The 19122-nt window shown below is 39.0% G+C and overlaps 1 protein-coding gene across 7 annotated transcripts in view; it reads left to right on the forward strand.

The window, feature by feature from the left end:
- Nucleotides 1–19122, forward strand: part of GTF2I (general transcription factor IIi) — a 115314-nt gene that overhangs the window by 9048 nt on the left and 87144 nt on the right. For all 7 annotated transcript variants that reach the window (XM_023655498.2, XM_023655496.2, XM_023655497.2 and 4 more), the window contains exons 2-3: nt 13916–14019; nt 18134–18272. In XM_023655498.2, coding sequence (XP_023511266.1) covers nt 13921–14019; nt 18134–18272 — 238 coding nt within the window. In that variant the 5' untranslated portion in view covers nt 13916–13920. The remainder of the gene's footprint in view (nt 1–13915; nt 14020–18133; nt 18273–19122) is intronic.

A 19122-nucleotide genomic window follows, 5' to 3' on the forward strand; every position in this document is an offset into this window, starting at 1 on the left:
AGAGTTTAGATGTAAATAGATACATATACATGTATTTTTTTAAAAAACTATTTTAATGAAATGTAAATTTTTAGATGCTTACTCAATTTACTAAATACTTGTGTGAAGCACTCTGTATCAGGTACTTAACACATTCTGATAACAACCTTGTGAGCTAAGTACAGTCTCATTGTCGCTTTCCAGACTAGTGAATTTGAGGTTAAAGAATCCCAGGGTCAGCCACATCTCATCCCGGAGCTGGGCCTGGGACTCGGAACTCCGGCCGGATTCCCGATGCATTCATCCAAGCTTTGCTCTGTTGCCTGTCTTCTGCATACAGTGCACTTTTAAAAGTCAAGGTGAACTTTTAGATGATAGTTTCTTGGTTTTCATTTCCTCTTCCAATTCATACAAAATTGGAAAAAGAACAAGTGATTCAGCTTTTCAAGTACCAAATGATTTTTAAATTTGGAGTAAGGTCAGAGGGTCTCATTCTTTGTGTATTGGCACAGCACGCTGCTGCTTTTTAAAAATCTGGACTATCAATTGAAAAGTGTAATGTATACATTTGTGAAAATTTTCTCTCAAACTGTAGTGTCAAGAAAAGTTGTGGGTCTTCCTGAATAGCTGATGTGGGTTTTTTCTTTGTGTTTGGAGAACATTGTTTTGGCTGCTGTGAAACTCGGTATTGAACTTGTGATCCACCAGTTGGGCTGATCCTCCTCTTTCCCTGGCTTCGTTTTACTATTTTCTTATTCTTCCTTTGACCTAGCTTGAAAAAAAGGATAACATTTCGTTCTTTTTCTTAGCTATCTCAACATCTTTTTGGAAATGAGGTGTGTAGAGGGTATAAACATAACACACGTGCAGATCATTTCAAATCTTAACACTTCAGATGTCTTTTGTTTCTTCTTGAGAGATCACGTAGGTTTTACTGATATAAATGCAGCTTTATTTCAACAGATAGAAATTAAGAATTTAGTGTCATAAAATGTAAGCTTAGCCTACGCGTTTAATCCTCACAGGAGTCCTGTCTCCTAAAGTAGGAATTGTTAGGATTCATGTTTTAAATTTGAGGAAAATGAGGTTTTGAGACCCTAACTAATCCAAAAAACCATAGTAGGGGACAGTTTTAATATAAACCTAGGCAGTTGGATTCAGAGCCCATGCTCTTAACTACCACGTTACACTAATTTCCAGTTCTGATGTTAATGTTTCAAGTATAGATAATGATATTAATTGGTAAGTAAATTTGAAGAGCATTGTTTTTATTAATTTTACTTAACTATTAATAAAGAAGATAGCTGCAAGGTTGAAAAGTCAGGTGACACGATGACTTCTGCATTCTAGCCAGTGGTCTACTATTTGATAGCATTCGCTGTAACTAAGTTCTAGTATTGGTGGGGAAATGGGCCAGGAGCCCAGTGTTCATTCTTGAATTCGGGGCATGTGCGGTGAGTGCTCACTGTGTGCAGAGCACTGTGTTAGTGCTGGGGCGAGAGCACCCCCCGAAGTTTACAGACTCACCGTCCGTAACAGATGCCATCCAGATTAGAAGACCTTGATTTACTGGCTGTGATAGACATTCTGTAGACAAGTTTTATTTGATAATCTTCAGATAAAGTAGCGTGCATTTATACTTTTAGTATAAATGTGTGTATATTTATACACATTTACCTTCATGAATTTTCAGTCACTGCCTCTTTAAAATGCAAGAAGAAAGAAAAACAGCCCATTTCCAGTTTATTTAGCTAATAGAGACAAATTGTAATCAGTAACTTGCTACATAACGTCCTTTGCTGTCCCAATTCTAACATTCCACCTGTGACAGCAAAAGTAGCAAGAGACTTAAACATCCATGAAATAAGGCAAAAGTAAGAGAAGTTTAATTTAGGACATATATACCTAATGCTTTAAAAATTATTTTGGAACACTTTTAATTGTGCAAATTAGTTACAAGAACCTCAAACAAAAATTTCCTACTTATCTTTCACCCAGAGACCGCATTCAAGTTTTGCCAAATGTCACTTTATAGCAAAAGGGTCTAATCCAGCATCACATTTTCACCCGATTGTCTTGTTTCTCTAATATATTTCACTTTAGAACAGTTCCTCAGTCTTTGAATTTCATGCCCACGACCTTTTTGAAGATTACAGGGCAGTCATAGAATGACTCTCAACTTGGGTTTGTCCAGTGCATTTTGGGCTGAATTATCACAGTGTTCTCATTGTGTGCTATTGGATGGGACGTGGTATCTCTTTGTCCCGTGACAAGTGTAAGCTTTGATCACTTGGTTAAGATGGTGTGTGCCATATTTTCTTTTGTTAGTAAGTATTTTCTGTGGCAATACTTTGGGATAATGAAAATATTTCTTGTCTTTTTAGCATGGAGGAATCTTTTTTTTTTTTTCCTCTTGAGGCTGGGAATTTTTTAATTTTTTAGGGATGACGGTTAGTGCTTGGACTTAAAAACCTTATAGTTGTTGTCTAAGTCCTTGAAAACTTAATGTTTTTTTGAAATTTAAATATTATGGATGGTGGAATTTGAAAAATGTTAAAAATCAGATTAAGGGGGCTGGCTAGGTGGTGTAGCGGTTAAGTTTGCACACTTTGCTTCAGTGGCCTGGGGTTCACTGGTTTGGATCCCGGGTGGGGACCTACACACTGCTTATCAAGTCATGCTGTGGCAGGTGTCCCACATATAAAGTAGAGGAAGATGGTATGGATGTTAGCTCACAGCCAATCTTCCTCAGCAAAAAAAAAACAAGAAAAAAGAAGAAAAAAAAAAGAAGAGGATTGGTGGTGGATGTTATCTCAGGGCTAATCTTCCTCAAAAAAAAAAAGCTTGAAAAAAAATCACATTAAATCTTACAGTGTATGATGGTGGCTTGAAAGAACATGGGGAATTAAGAGCAGTCAGTTAGATCTGGATTAGATTCTACTTAATGATTATATGATGTTGGGCATTTTACATTATTTTTCCAAATTATCACCTGCTCTTATGTTAAAAAAGTCTGTTTTGTAAAATGTGTCAGACAGATGTCACCCTTTTATAATAAACACGTCAAGGTATTATTAAGTTAATTACTTTGGTATCATTCAGAAGTTAAATTAATAGGGTCAGTGAATTACCTTAAGCACATTTTCAGTAGAAGCTACTAAATGGACATAATTAGAATGAATCATAGTATGTTGAAAAATATTTAAGACAATTGTAAATTCTGTGTTCACAATCCACATTGATCTTACTAAATAGATGCTGACCTGTTAGGCATGAATAAGTTTCCTCTCCTGAAAAGCAGATTCTCTAGCGTTTAGTGTTTAGTAATTATAGGTAGCACTTGGAGGTATTAAATACCATCGATTTCAGAGGTAGGAAGATTTAGGCAGCCTAAAACATTGCCAGAATATAGCATCACATGATAACCTAAATTAATTTGAATGTGACTGACTCTTGTTTAGGATAAAGGCAGCTGATTCAACTATTAGGTCATTTCCATTTATTTTAGGCACCGTTTTATGACAAAATTTGTAAGTTTAAATGATGAATTTTAACTTGGTCTTAGTACTCATCGTTTTGAAGAAATTTCTTTCTTTTTTTCTTTTTTTGAGGAAGATTAGCTCTGAGCTAACATCTGCCACCAATCCTCCTCTTTTTGTTGAGGAAGACTGGCCCTGAACTAACATCTGTGCTCATCTTCCTCCGTTTTATGTGAGATGCCTGCCACAGCATGGCTTGACAAGCAGTGGGTAGGTCTGCACTTGGGATCCGAACCAGTGAACCCTGGACCACGTGAACTTATCCGATGCGCCACCGGGCTGGCCCCAGAAATTTCTTTTATAAATAAGAATTTGTATTTTTTAAAAGTTTGAGATCCCGTTTTATTTTTTCCTTAGAATAAAGTGATTCTTGAAGTTATTTTATACTTCTCACTGAAGACGTTTCTGTTTGTGTATGTATTTAAGACTCTTCAAGTTTTTAAGACTATAATGGTGCCCTTAGTCATTAATTTTGTTGAAATTTGGCTTTTGTGCTTGTTAATAAGATGAATTGGTAAATTTGAGCTTTACCTCATATACATAAAATAAGCTGAGGCTAGATCTCAAAGGATGGAGACAGTAGGACCATATACAAAAACTAAGGAAGAACTAGCTCATCTTAAATGCTGGCCCAGAAGGAGCAGCTACAGCACAGGAAAGTCATACTGCACTGCCTCATGAAGACTGCCTAGGATTACACTTCTAATCCCTGTGTAGTTATTTACCTTGGCTTCCTTTTTGTTTTTTAACCTGCCTTTCTTTGATTATTATTGTACATGAAAGGGAATTTGAAATTTGGAGATACAGATTCTAGTTGCTTATTATAAAATGAACTGTCTCTATGGCCTTAGCAAGAGATCTGACCTTTCTGAGTTGAGCTTCTCATTTATCAAATGATGGAACAAAGAGGTTGCATTGAAATATCTTGAGGGGCCAGCCCCGTGGCTGAGTGGTTAAGTTTGTGTGCTCCCGTTCTGTGGCCGGGGGTTTCGCCAGTTCAGATCCTGGGCATGGACATGGCACTGCTCGTCAGGCCACGCTGAGGCAGCATCCCGCATAGCACAACCAGAGGCACTCACAACTAGAATACACAACTATGTACTGGGGGGCTTTGGGGAGAAAGAAGGGAAAAGAAGAAGAAGAAGAAAATTGGCAACAGTGTTATAGCTCATGTGTCAATCTTAAAAAAGAAATATCTTGAATTTTCTTCTTGATCTAAGATTGTATGTTGTTAAGATTGAAATGGAAAAATGGTTGTTGAAAATAACTAAATATGGTAAAACAAAGAAATAGGTCATGAATGTAATAAAAAGCCAAAATCAGTGATAGGTTACCTTCCCCACTTACCAGTCTGATCTGAAGCTTACTTGGAAGCAGAAATAGGTTGACTATGTGGGGGATCAAAATTGGCCACCCTGAAATGTGTCTCTTTGCCTTTGTTATTTTTAAGAACAAAAGGCTCTGAAAGGAACTTTGACTTTCCCTCTAACTGCCTAAAATAATGTAAGATAGAAGGCCTGTTCCAGGAGGAGCTAATACCCTAAGATAACTATAGGATAATGTAAAACAGGTGTGAAAAAAGGCACCAACAAGACCAGCTTTTCAAAGTTCTGTCTCTCAGGCCTCATTCTCTATAGGTGGTTCAGCAAGCAGTTGTCTAACAAATATTTGCATTTCCATCTCCGTGTGAATTGCCTTTCTCCCCTCTGAAGTCCCAGACCACCACCCCCAACATCTTCCTTTGTCTTTAGATGAAGATAGTATTTAAAGCGGCAGCTTTGGCCATTCTGACCAGTGACTCAGTTTTCCTGGGTTTCTTCCAGGTATATGTGTTCCTAAACTTTGTTATTTTCTCCTGTTATTCTGTCTCATGTCAGTTTAAATCTTAGACCAGCCAGAAGGACCTAGAGAGTAGAGGAATTGTCTTCCTCCCCTACAAAAATTTAGAAATCTTTTAGAGATCAGCGTAATCAAAAATATTGAGGACCTCAGTTTTTCTGTTAGGGTGATGATGGCTTGTGTGAAAATCTTCAAGAGCTCTCTTTGACTCACTCTAAAATATTTTGCATTATTTTGCTGTTCAACATTAACAGCAAGGATCATTAAATTAAAAGCAGGGGCCAGCCAGGTGGTGCAGCGGTTAAGTGCACACGTTCTGCTTCGGCGGCCTGGGATTCGCCGGTTCGAATCCCGGGTGCAGACATGGCACTTCTTGGCGTGCCGTGCTGTGGTAGGCGTCCCACATATAAAGTGGAGGAAGATGGGCATGGATGTTAGCTCAGGGCCAGTCTTCTTCAGCAAAAAGAGGAGGATTGGCAGCAGATGTTGGCTCAGGGGTAATCTTCCTCAAAAAAAAAAATTTAAAAGCAGAAGTATGGTCAAATGAAAACATTTATATGGAATTAATTATTGCCTTATTTGAGATAGAACAGATCAGAACAGTAAGGACACAGATAAACTTAATCCCTGAAATGGATCTCCAACAAGAAACATAAGATGATTTTAAAGAATGGCTGGAGTCTGTTTTCAGAGAGATAAAGAAGGCATCGCATCTGTTAAACAATAGCCGACTAGTATAGAAGATAAAGAAATGAAACAGCAACAGGCCAATTAAATTCATCTTTGAAACCCATAAAGGAGAGTTAAAATCAAATCGGGAACAAAAGATGAAGTCAAAAAACATTCAGAATTGAAAGAATTGAGGAAATTGGAAAAATGGGAAAGAAGATACAGCAGACTCAGGTAACTTATTTTTTGTGATCTTGGCAGGCTTTCCCATCCCTTTTCTCTTGATAGCAGTGTCCTGGTTTGCCTTTTGAGTAACTGCCTACCTTCCCATCCCTTTGGTTCTAGCTGGACTGCTGATCACAGCGTATCCCAGGTAATCATGTTCTGACTAGCCACAGTAGAGGGCCGGGCTTGGGATAGGCTCGTGACACAAATGCCCAGAACTTTTGTGCAAAAAGTCGTAGGATGATATGGTAGTCTTTTGCCCTGGGATCATGGTACAGGTGTGTGGTAAGCTTAAAGATGTGTGTGGCAGCTGCTTCTGTCTTAGGGAACAAACTTATCTGCTCACGGAGAAGTGAGGCAAGCAGGGAGGGAGTGGAGAGAACTTTAAGGACATGTCCTGTGTTCCTGGATCTAGTTCTGTGTGGAGTCAGTGCAACCTTTAAGCTGAATAATTAGGTAAAACAATAGAAATTCTCTTGTGTACTTGAGTTGGTTTGAATTAGGAATTTGTAACCTCACAATATTAAGATAGTTCTGGCTAATTCATAAATTGTTCTTTTATATTATTTACTTACTTACTTTTGAGGAAGATTGGCCCTGAGCTAACATCCACTGCCAGTCCTCCTCTTTTTGCTGAGGAAGATTGACACTGAGCTAACTAACATCTGTGCTCATCTTCCTCTATTTTATATGTGGGATGCCTGGGACTGTAGGGCTTGATAAGCAGTGCTAGGTCCGTGCCCAGAATCAGAACTAGCCAACCCCCCACCACTGAAGCAGAGCGTGCGACTTTAACTGCTACGCCACTGGGCCAGCCCCCATAAATTCTTCTTGAGAATAAAGAATATTAGAAGGTGTGGTTCCCAGAGTTGGTGGGATTAATAAGAATGTTCTAAAATTATAAATCAAAACTTTTATAAAAATACCAAAAAAGTTAAGAGGAATTTTGAAGGGCTTATATGAAAAGACTGGTATTAAAAGGAAAGTGGGGACTCAGTTAATAGAAGTGGGAATCATTTTTGCCCTGAGGGCATTTGCCAGTTTCACCATAGAAACTTGAGTTTTGAAAACTTTATCTGATGAGAGGCTCTGAAATCAAAGCCCAGAGACCTGCATGAAATTCAGGGATCACATAGGAGACCCTTCCCCTCAGTAAGCTGAGGCCCCAAATTAGATAAAGTGGTTGAGAAGTAAACCAGCCTGCATCCCTGTTTCTGTCTGAGTTAACATTTCCTGGGTGGTCCAAGGAACCTGTAGCCTTGAACTTGGATTGTGGTGATCTCAGGCAGGTAGCGTTCCCAGACACCTGGAGGAAGCTGCCTTCATCCTAGGCCTCAAATTTAAAATAATTTTGTAATGTAAGGTGATCGACCAGCACACAATAAAAGATGATAAGGCATACATGGGACAAGTACCATGCATATGAGCAAGAACCACCAGAACCCACAGAAATATACTTGAAAAGCCTTGAGATTTTTGAATTATCAGAAACTGAAACAACTAACCCTATTATGATTAAAGAAATATGTCAAGCTTGAAAATCTTTAGGGAGTAGGAAACTATAAAATGTGACATAGCAACAGATAGAAGTTCTAAAAATGAAAATTGAAAGACTTGATGGGTAGTTTTAGCAATAGAATAAACAGGTGAAGAAAGAATTAATTATATGGAAGATAAGTCAAAAGAAATAGAGTTTAGTTCAGAGAGGAAAAATGAGAAAGATACAGAAGAAGGTAAGAGATTTAAGGACTAACAGACATTTAATCTGAGTCTCAGTAGGATAGGAGAGAGAGAGTGGGGCAGAGGCAATACCTGAAGAGGTGATAGCTGAGAATGCTGCGCAACTGAAGGCTGCCAGGCCTTAGTCAGGAAGCCCAGTGAGTGACAGACAAACTGAATAAAAAGAAACCTACATCTGGGCGTATAGGGAGACTGTCGAAAACCAAAGACAAAGAAAATGCCTTAGAAACAACAGGAGTGGGGATGGGGATTACCTTTAAAAGAGACTCTAGATGACTTCTGAATAGTAACAGCGGAAGCCAAAAGATAATGAAATAACCTTAGTATGCTGAAAGAAAACAATTGTCAAACGAGATTTCTAGTCCAATGAAAGTATCTTTCAAGAATAAAGAATATTTAGCAAATAAAAACAGTTTGCCTAAAGAAAGAAATTCTAAAGGATTAACTTCAGGCCGAAGGAAAGTCTGAGATAACAAGAAAGAATGAGCAAAGAATGTCATAATTAGGCAGTTAAATCAAGATGAAAATTAAGTTGTTGGAAACAAGTATTTAAAAATACAGAATTAAAATACACATACACGAAGGTGATTAAGGAGCTACACCCACATAATAATTATTGGACTTAAAAGAACGAACTGGGATTGAAAATTATTGACAGTTTATGCAAATATGTAGAGTTATCATCAGACAGGTTAATAATGGGCATGGGACCTAAGTAGGGAAGTCACCCGAGAAGAAATACAAATAATAAAACTGTGAAAAGTGTTTCTAAATTTAGTAAGCAAAAAGAAATTCAATTGTTTTAGTAGTAATGATGTATTCATAGTGATTAGGTTGTAGTTCTCCAAAATGTTGGTGAGACTGATGAATTTAGTTTTTAACATTTCTGGTAGCAATGTAAAAATTCTGGTGTTATGTGTTAAGAGCTTATGTGTTATGTGTTCATGTTATTTATATATTTCCGTATGAGGAATTTTAAAATGTGGAAATAAAAATGCAAAAGCCAATTGTAGAAGATGTTCGGAGAAATTGTATGATTCCATTTTGATGGGCTATTATGCAGCTATTTAAATGATAACTTGTTCTTTAAGAATATGTAATGTGGGAAGTAGATGATGCTAGTTGATCCTTGAGACAAGATCATTTTACTGGCAGTGGGTTAGGCTCTTTGGAATTTTACTTCTTTATCCCGAGAATCTGTCTCTCTGATGTCTCAATGCATTCTAAGTTGAGCATAGCATAAAGCTGACTTCTGTGTTCCTCTTGTGACCTTTTCCTCAGGGAATTTACCTTGCTGCTCTATTCTAGGGGGTACTGTCGAGTGAGTAGTCCCTGGGGATTGGCAGTAAAGAATGCTCACCAGGGGTAGAACTTTGTGTACCCTCAAGTTTTCTTTTCCCTTGGTTAACTCATTTCATTTCTACAGCTACCACATGGTGGCTCAAGAGGTCATGAGAATTTAAATAAGTTTACTCAACACAGTTTATTTAGTCTATAGCAGTATAGTTTTTGTGATGATGAAAATGTTCCTTATCTGTGATCTTCAGGACAGCAGCCACTAAGCTGCATGTGGCTGCTGAGCACTTGAAATATGGCAAATGCTACTGAGGAACTGAATTTTTAATTTGAACTAATCTTAATTTAAATTTAAATAGCTACATGTGGCTTTTGGCTATCGTGTTGGACGGCGTGTCTCTAGAGTGATAACCCTCCAGGTTGTAGCTTGTTCCTTCACTACGTTTTCTGCCTTGGGTGATTGCTGCCTTCCTTAGGAAGAGAGATCACCTTTTCTCCCCACACCACCCCTCCTTTACCGAGACAGCATCAGACATACACAGTGGGGGAGCAGGTGCGTTCTGCTACAAATCCAGAAACGTGAACTCGTTTTCTTGTCTAACATTGGGCTCACCCTCTGAATTCTCTCAGTTCGGTTTTTCTTTCTTTTCTGTATTTAAAAAGATTTGAAGGGATTCATCATCCTTTTTTTTTTTTTAAAGATTTTATTTTTCCTTTTTCTCCCAAAGCCCCCCGGTACGTAGTTGTGTATTTTTAGTTGTGGGTCCGTCCAGTCGGGGCACATGGGACGTCGCCTCAGCATGGCCCCACGAGCGGCACCGTGTCCAAGCCCAGGACCCAAACCGGCAAAACCCCGGGCCGCAGAAGCGGAGCCCGAGAACCCAACCACTCAGCCCGGGGCCGGCCCCTCATCATCCTTTTTGTATTTACTGGTTTATGTAGTAATGATCATTTTGGTTATTTTCCTTTTTGTTCAAAAGAACTATTGCTCGTGAAGTTCAGATGTACACATCGTGCCTGTTTGCATTCCTTATGGCTGCACAGCTAACTGTCCCACAGTAGTTGCTTCAAAGTTTGGGTTTCATGGTCTATTCTTGGGAGACTTCCGAGTTTTGACATGAGAGAGATGATGGATCATATCCTGGTGATTTTTTGTTGTTCATATCTAGTGATACATGTGCGTGTGCACACACACCCACACCCTTTTTACATTAAACCAGAAAAAAGACTGCATGGGTCCTGCTCAAGTGGCTTATGGAACGCTGTCTCCTTTGAAGGTCTTTTTTCTAGGCTCCCCAGGTACTTCCATTTTGCTTTTCTGCTTTTATTCTTTCTCCCTCATAGGGTTCTTGTGAATATTAAAAAGATGACCAATAAAGCATGATAGGTATATTCAAGAGATGTTTATTTGTTTTTTGTCTATCCCACTCTTACTTTTAAATGAGGGACTCATAAGAGGTCAGAGGGGAAAGGAGCTTCATAGCAAGTGGTTGGTGTCGCGTCTCCCTTCCTAGGAGAGGAGCCGGTGCAGCCCCCTGGGGGCACGGAGCTGGTTAGTGATCTGGGCAACCCACCACCTGGCTTTCCTGGCTGCTGGTTCTATGGGGACCAGCGCGTCACGCCTCATGCTCCGTGAGCTTGTGTCACCACCTGGCCTGGTGTGTCCTGGTGTTCACCTTAATGCCGCTGTGTGATGGCAGTTTCTTTCTGGGAGAGGGAGAAGAGAGGCAGCAGTCGCCAGTGGAGAGAGGCGTGCAGGGAATGTTCCACGAACAGTCTTGACCACAGACTGTCCAGGGAAATGCCCTCTTGGGACGGCAAAAAGCAGCGAGTTCTGTTAATGCACACGACCTCATTTCTAGAGAGCAGAAAGCCCCAAAGAAAACGCGTCCTTCCCTGGGAAGTCTGCCTGGGCTCGGTCACCTCCAGGGTTCTTTCCACCGCAAAGCGCTCTGATGCCTCCTCCTGAACAGTCTGCTAATGAAGTAGGAACTCTCATCGCCCCCCATGAGCTGTTTGTGTGGCATCTGTCTCACATTTCTTAACACACTTTGAGTGTGAATGACGTCATAGCAGATTTATGGCAATTTAAGGTGAGAAGTGGAACTAGCAGTGGGCAGAAAATTGTCCTAATGTTATGTTCTGGCCCTGACAGTGGCTGTATCACCTTGACAAATCATTGCATTTATAAAATGAGAATGTATCTCCTTTTTCTCTTGCTGGAGAATTAAAGGAAATTGAAATTATTAAGAAATAGTGTGAACTTTCAGAAATAATGACGATATATTCTAAGTGAGCATTCTGATTATGGAAAAATAAGATGCCTTTGTTGTCCATTTTGACTGAGCCACATTTTAGTATAAATTTACTTGAACTTACTTATCCAAGAGAAAAGAATGAGACCTAGGCTGTTAGGGAAAATAATTTCTGTGATCTAACCATCCTGGTGCTTGATTTTGCTTTTTCTATCTCCCTTCAGGATAGCGATCTCCTTCTGGGAAATAGAATTGCTTCTATTTGTTCACAGACATGGGGATAAGTGTCAATTGTTTTTATTATTGTTTTTATTGTCGAGTTTTATTTCCTAAGTATGTCTGCTTCATTACTTATTAATGCCCAGGTCTGGCCTAGCGGTTCCTTCATGTGGCAACAGATGGTGGAACTAGACCACAGTTTTAATAGTAGGGAAGTAGATCATCCTTTTCAAGGACAGAGAAAAGATTTACTTGCATTTTTAGCCAAAACAGTTTTCCTGCTAACAGCTCTGCATGTTCTCTGGAACAGTGGGGCTTCCGTTAAGGGCTCCCAAGTCTGCAGTAAATTAACTTACATACATAAGTGTCTTTTTAGAATTCCATGCTTCCAGTCCTTAGTATTTTAGTCTTCCTTTCACATTAAGTTCATTTGGTTGTTGGATCTACCGCTAAAACTAGAAATAATTCAACTAAATTGAAAGGGATAATTTTTAACAGGCATCTAATTTGCAAACTATCTATAGAGGAACAATTTTTTTAATATTAGAGTTTTTTAAAATTTGCTTTAGATTTTGGCTTCTTAAAGTGTCTTTATGTGGTATATTTTTGCTTTTTAATTTTTAAATTTTGTTAAAATATATGTAACATAAAACTTGCCATTTTAACTATTTTTAAGTGTGTAGTTCCTTGCATTGAGTACATTCACGTTGTTTTGCAACATCTCCACTGTCTGTCTCCAGAACTTTTTCATCATGCCAAACTCAAACTCTGTAACTCCTCATCACTCCCTCCTCCTAGCCCCTGGCACCACCGTTCTGCTTTCTATGTCTGTGCATTGGACCGTCTGAGGCATCTCATGTGAGTGGAATCACAGTATTTGTCCCTCTGCGTCTGGCTTGTTTCCCTCAGAATAATGTTTTCACGGTTCATCCATGTTGTAGCATGTTTCAGAACTTCATTCCTTTTTAAGACAATTATATTCCACTGTATGTATATATCACATTTTGTTTATCTGTTCATCGGACAGTGGACATTTGGCTTGTGTCTACCTTTTGGCTATTGTGGGTAATGCTGCTCTGAGCATGGGTGTACAAATATCCGTTTGAGTGCCTGCTTTTAGGTATATATCCAGAAGTAGAAGTTCTGTGTCATGGTAACTCTCTTTAATTTTTTTAGGAACTGCCAAACTGTTTTCCTCAGTGGGTGTACCATTTTACATTCCTAACAGCAATGCGCAAGGGTTCCAGTTTCCCCACATCCCTGCCAACACTTCCTATTTAATGTTTGTGTGTTGTACTTTTATAGTGCTTGAATTCAGCAGAGGCTCTTTACTGATACCAAAGTATCAGAAAATGTTTTCTTTTTAGTTATTTATTTATTCATTTTTGCGAGGAAGGCTGGCCCTGAGCTAACATCTGTTGCCAATCTTCCCCTTTTTGCTTGAGGAAGATGGTCACTGAGCTAACACCAGTGCCAGTCTTCCTCTATTTTGTATATGGGACACTGCTACAGTGTGGCTTGATAAGCAGTGTGTAGGTCTGTGCCTGTGTTGAACTCTGAACCTGTGAACCCGGGACCGCAGAAACGGAGTACACGAACTTAACCACTACGTCACCAGGCTTGCCCTAGAAAATGTTTTCTAAAGAGAATAATATGCTGTATTATAAAGGAACTTGGATGGCATTTGTCGTACAACCTATTTCCTTCTTGATGAGAAAGAAGGAATTCCCTTCACCCAGCCTCAGTCTACTTTACCCCCTCTTTTCTGTCTTCAGTGTGTGCCTCGGGGGAAGGGAACGTCACATGGATTTCTCTGTTGAAGTCTGGAAACCTGTCACTGGGTTGTGAGGGCATCACCTCTTCCTTCCTGGCACTTGGGAGAGATTTTAACTGGTCTGGGTGACATCTGAATTTATTTTGAGGGGGTGATGATGACCTCATTTTATGGAAATAAAACTAGATGGAAAGTTAAGGGACAGATTTTCTTAGAGGAATTTTTGGCAAATAGAATACTTGGTATCTGGGCTTTACTTTTTCCCTTAGGCAAGCAAACTGTAAATTAGGCAGTCCATAGAGGGCCATCACAGCTCTAAAATGAACGTTTAGAAGCATCTTGTGCATTTCCAGCACTCACTTTCTTATTCTCTTTCCTAGGGATCATGGCCCAAGTAGCAACGTCTACCCTGCCTGTCGAGGATGAGGAGTCCTCGGAGAGCAGGATGGTGGTGACATTCCTCATGTCTGCTCTGGAGTCCATGGTGAGATGCCTTTCCACTTCTGTAACACGTGCCGTAGGTGGATGAGGCTGGGCCCTGCATGACGCTGATTTGCTTTTGTAAAATATATAGTTTTTAGTTTAATAAGAATAGTTGTTTTGCTTGAATAGTAGTATGAATTTAAGCCTTTCAAATCAAATTTTATTATGGATATTCTTTTTTTTTTTTTTTTCAAGATTGGTACCTGAGCTAACAACTGTTGCCGATCTTTTTTTTTTTTTTCCTGCTTTTTCTCCCCAAATCCCCCCAGTACATAGTTGTATATTTTAGTTGTGGGTCCTCCTAGTTGTGGCATGTGGGATGCCACCTCAACATGGCCTGACAAGCAGTGTCATGTCCACGCCCAGGATTCGAACCAGCGAAACCCTGGGCTGCCGAAGCGGAGTGCGCGAACTTAACTACTTGGCCACAGGGCTGGCCCCCAGAATATTCTTAACTGATCTAAATGTTTAATTTTTTACATGTAATTTCAGTTTTTTACCTACCAATATCTTAAGCATTCCTTTGTTTTGCAGGCATTAACTTTGAATTTGTGGGTAACAATTGAAGTTACTCAGAATGAGTTTCTATATTATAGTGTGGTGCTGATGTTTTACTGTATCTGTGTGAAGAACATTACCAGAATTTTGGGCTATAAGAACATATTCACTATTTTATATCTATTCTGTTTGATTTTTATTTTTTTTTTGAGGAAGGTTAGCCCTGAGCTAACATTTGTTGCCAGTCCTCCCCTTTTTCTGAGGAAGACTGGCCCTGAGCTAACATCGGTGCCCATCTTCCTCTACTTTATATGTGGGACGCCTACCACAGTGTGGCTTGCCAAGCAGTGCCACGTCCACACCTGGGATCCAAACTGGCAAACCCCGGCCGCTGAAACGGAATGTGCAAACTTAACCACTGCACCGCCGGGCTGGCCCCTATCTATTCTTATTTTATTGTGCTTATGCATTCACAGTTGTCCTTACTCTGCCACCTTTTATTAAATGTATAGTGTGTTAGCTCTTTATTTTTAAAAACCTATACTGTATTCATAATTATAGCAAAATGTTAAGTATTATTCTTTTGCTGTATTTTTGTATTACTATGATGATAGTAATACAGTTTGATTATCATTTTTATGGATATGTAGCTGGAAACATTGTATTTGAGCTCACAGATTCCAAAAGCCTCACACTTGGGTGTTTTCTGACACATTGATACTAAATTTTCTAAGTAGGAGGAGGCTGTGTGTTTTCCATCTGAGTGTTGACTAGTGTTACGTAGTGTTTAACCTCGCAGGTCTCATTATGACATTGTAAATTCTTTTTTGTTTTCTCCTTAGGGCATTCTTTTTTTCTCTTTTTTTTATTTATGAATTTAAAAAAATTATCTCTCTAAAGAAAGAAATTTTAGAATGGTTAGTGGCTATATACTGTTATTTTCTGAATGTCACTTATTTCTGCCTTGTAATCATAAAACCAGCCAAAATTTGTGGCTTAATATTAAATGATAGTTGAGAGATTAAATCCTACTCTGTTGATATTAAAATAATTTTCTTTACTGCCGTTCTCTACATAGAATAACATAGGGTCACGTAGGACCCCCTCCCTTCCTTAGAATGTCTTTATAGTTTTCTTATTTTTGGCAAAGTCACTTGATTATTCTCAGCTTTTGTTTCCTCCTCACCAGCAGGAGTAAGGGTATCTCTTTCCTTATGTTCCTAGTTGTGTATTAGGAAGTATACTTATAGGTATATAAGTCAGCCTCATCTTTCCCTTGGCCCAAGGATTTCTTTGACCTAATCCTTGGACAGTATGTGAATCTTATTTTGCTGTTTTATAAGTACTGCCTTTGGTGACAGGGTTGTCCAACTAAGAGTGTGAATAGTGCAGCAAGATTGCACCCACATTTGTCACAAGGTAAGTAAATAATAGTTCCTTATAGGCAAGCAACCACAGTAGATTTCATATAAATGAACGTTAGAGTACAGCATTATTCTTCATGCTGGGAATATTTGTTGGCTGACATGTAGGCCAGAAGTTCTCTACTGTGGCTTTATTATAGTTCAGAAGATTTCTCATCATTGAAGTAGGTATGAAATTAATTATTCAAGATAATGTTTTAAAGCAGAGTTGTACAAGAAATTTGCATTTAAGAAATTAGAGGATGGTTACTGTACAAATCAAAAAGAAATAGAGGAAAGCTGTAGTTTTCAACAAATGATACTGAGAACATAGGCTAATAGGCAAAAAACCCAGAAAAGTTTTTAATCTTTTTTTAAAATTAATTAATTAATTATTTTTTGAGGAAGATTAGCCATGAGCTGACATCTGCTGCCAATCCTCCTCTTTTTGCTGAGGAAGGCTGGCCCTGAGCTCACATCCATGCCCATCTTCCTCTGCTTTATATGTGGGACGCCTACCGCAGCATGGCTTACCAAGTGGTGCCATGTCTGTGCCCGGGATCCGAACCGGCGAACCCCGGGCTGCCGAAGTAGAATGTGTGCACTTAACCACTGTGCCACTGGGCCAGCCCCCAAATTTTTAATCTTTATCATGTGCCAAGTTACATTCTAGATGAGTAAAAATAAAAAATGGTTATATTAAGACAACTTTAAAAACCGGAACAAAATATCTGTAATTATGTATTTAATTCCATAAACAGCTTTTCTATGCCTAAACTCAGTGAGGTACTTTGATGCGTCAACAGGGAGACACACTACTAACAGTAGAAAAATAAGCAAATTGTATGCTCATTTACAGAAAATTATCTAAGATACAATACTCTTTAATTTTAATACCCAGAAGTAGATTATTGATTATACTATGGTACTCTTTAAAAATGTTCCTGGAAAAGTTGCACAATAACCTTTGCTAAAATATTGTGAGTTAGCTCCTCTAGAAGTGCATGTGGGAGTGTAAACTGATAGAACCTTCTTAGAAAGCAATTTGCAGTAGGTTTTGAGCGGGTTTTTATTTATTTGTTTTCTTTTGTTTTTATGAGGAGGAGTGGTCCTGAGCTGACACCTGTTGCCAGTCTTCCTCTTTTTGCTTGAGGAAGAGTGGCCCTGAGCTAACATCTCTTCAGTCTTACTCTATTTTGTGTGTGGGACGCCTGCCACAGCATGGCTTGATGAATGGTGCGTAGGTCTGCACCAGGGATCCGAACTGGTGAACCCTGGGCTGCTCAAGTGGAGCGTGTGAACTCAACCGCTATATCACCAGGCCAGCCCCCAGAATCAGTCTTCTGACATCATTGTTTACTTCTCTGACTCTCTTCTGAGAAAGTCATTCAAGATACACATACATGTTTTGTTCCTAGATTGTTATTTCAGTGTTATTTTTAGGAGTGATAATTGTAATCAGCAACATTTTCAATGTTGTTAGTACTAAATTATTGTAAATCTGTGAAATGGAATGTCATATAGTACTCTGTCAAGATTTTAAAGAATATTTAATCTCATAGGAATATACTTAGTAAAAGTCATACCTAGTAGAACTATACTCGCCTAAATGTGATTCCAGTTGTCTGTACGTGTACGGAGATCCCTCTGGAGGTGCAATTATGTAGTGGATGTTGCAGTGTGGCGTCCAGACCCCCCTTTCGGACTGATGGCACTAGTTCCCCCCGCTGCTGTGAGTGTGAGAGGCTCCCTTGCCCAGTTCTGTCCCCTTCCTTGAGGAGGACATGCAGCTCCAGAGCTCCCTGATGCAGCTGCGTCAGTATCCAGCTCTCGCTCTGCGCAGCCTACTCCCTCACACCTCACAGGGATTGTTACTGACAGTACTCTCTAGAAAGCCTCTGTGCAAATCTGAGTCTGTTTCTTGGGAATTTGAACTATAACAGATTACAAGAGATTTCTACCTTTTTTTCTTATAAATTCTCTGTTTTCTTCTGTTTAAAATCAGGGTTAAAAACTCTTTAGAAAGAGAGGTACCTTAAAAAAAAGGAGGACTCTCTTTTGTATATGGTAACTTAAGGCCAGAAACTAGGAAATTGACCTGATTCCACATTAGGAATTACGACAGTTTAAGTGATGTGGTTCTTTTGCGCATCCAGCAGAAACAGTGTTTTTAAACGTCTGTGTATAACATAATGGTTGCTTTTTGTGTTCCAGTGTAAAGAACTGGCCAAGTCCAAGGCGGAAGTGGCCTGCATCGCCGTGTACGAGACAGACGTGTTTGTCGTCGGCACCGAGAGAGGACGCGCTTTTGTCAACACCAGAAAGGATTTTCAGAAAGACTTCGTAAAATACTGTAAGTATTCTATTTTTGTCTTTTGTATTACGTAAATACCAGATCTAAATTTTTATGGATAATGCATGTCATACTTTCTTCTAAAGCAGAATGAGGTTTATACTAAAACAAGACTTTCTGGAATGTCCATGGAGACATTTCACACTGCTCAGAATGAATCACTGACATGGTAATATATAAGGGTGAATACTGAAGAATTTAAAGAAAATGGTAAATATTTACTGTAGTCCTCTTCTTCCTTGCCATGACTCTGGATTGGTGGAATGCATTAGAGAGGAGATAGGGAAGTTTTGAACTGATTAAAACTTCTTATCCAGGTAAGCAGTTCTTTTCTTGCTAGATATTTGGTTTGTTGAAGACAAGTCTTTCTCTGCATTAAATTTGTGTAAGCATGATGTCAAGTTAAACAGGGTTCCCTGACTCCCTCAGTGGAATCGACTTGGCAGAGTCCTCAGTGAATTTTGTGTTCCTCCAATCGGGAGTTCCTCCAGTTGGTGAACTTAATGTGACACTGGAACAAACGTAGTAGAGACATTTACTGTAGGGTGTTAATACCTATGGGCTTTCACAGTCTGACAGTTTTTGCATCTGTGTTTAACATAACACTCTCCATAGCTTTTATATTAACTCAGTGATACAGCATTTTCTTAGACGTGGAAAGAGAACCAAAAAAAGTAGGGATATCCATAGGCATATAATACCTACGTCTCTTATATCCAAACTTAAATTTCCTTTATCAAGTTAGATCCAATTCATGATAAATTGGGCAGATCATGGGTGGGTAAAAATAGTTTTTTAAATTCATTAATTTCAATTCTGAATTGTATTTTTTAGTCCTTTTTAAAAAACG

This window comes from Equus caballus, chromosome 13 (genome assembly GCF_041296265.1).
Source record: "Equus caballus isolate H_3958 breed thoroughbred chromosome 13, TB-T2T, whole genome shotgun sequence".
In the NCBI taxonomy this organism is placed as follows: Eukaryota; Metazoa; Chordata; class Mammalia; order Perissodactyla; family Equidae; genus Equus; species Equus caballus.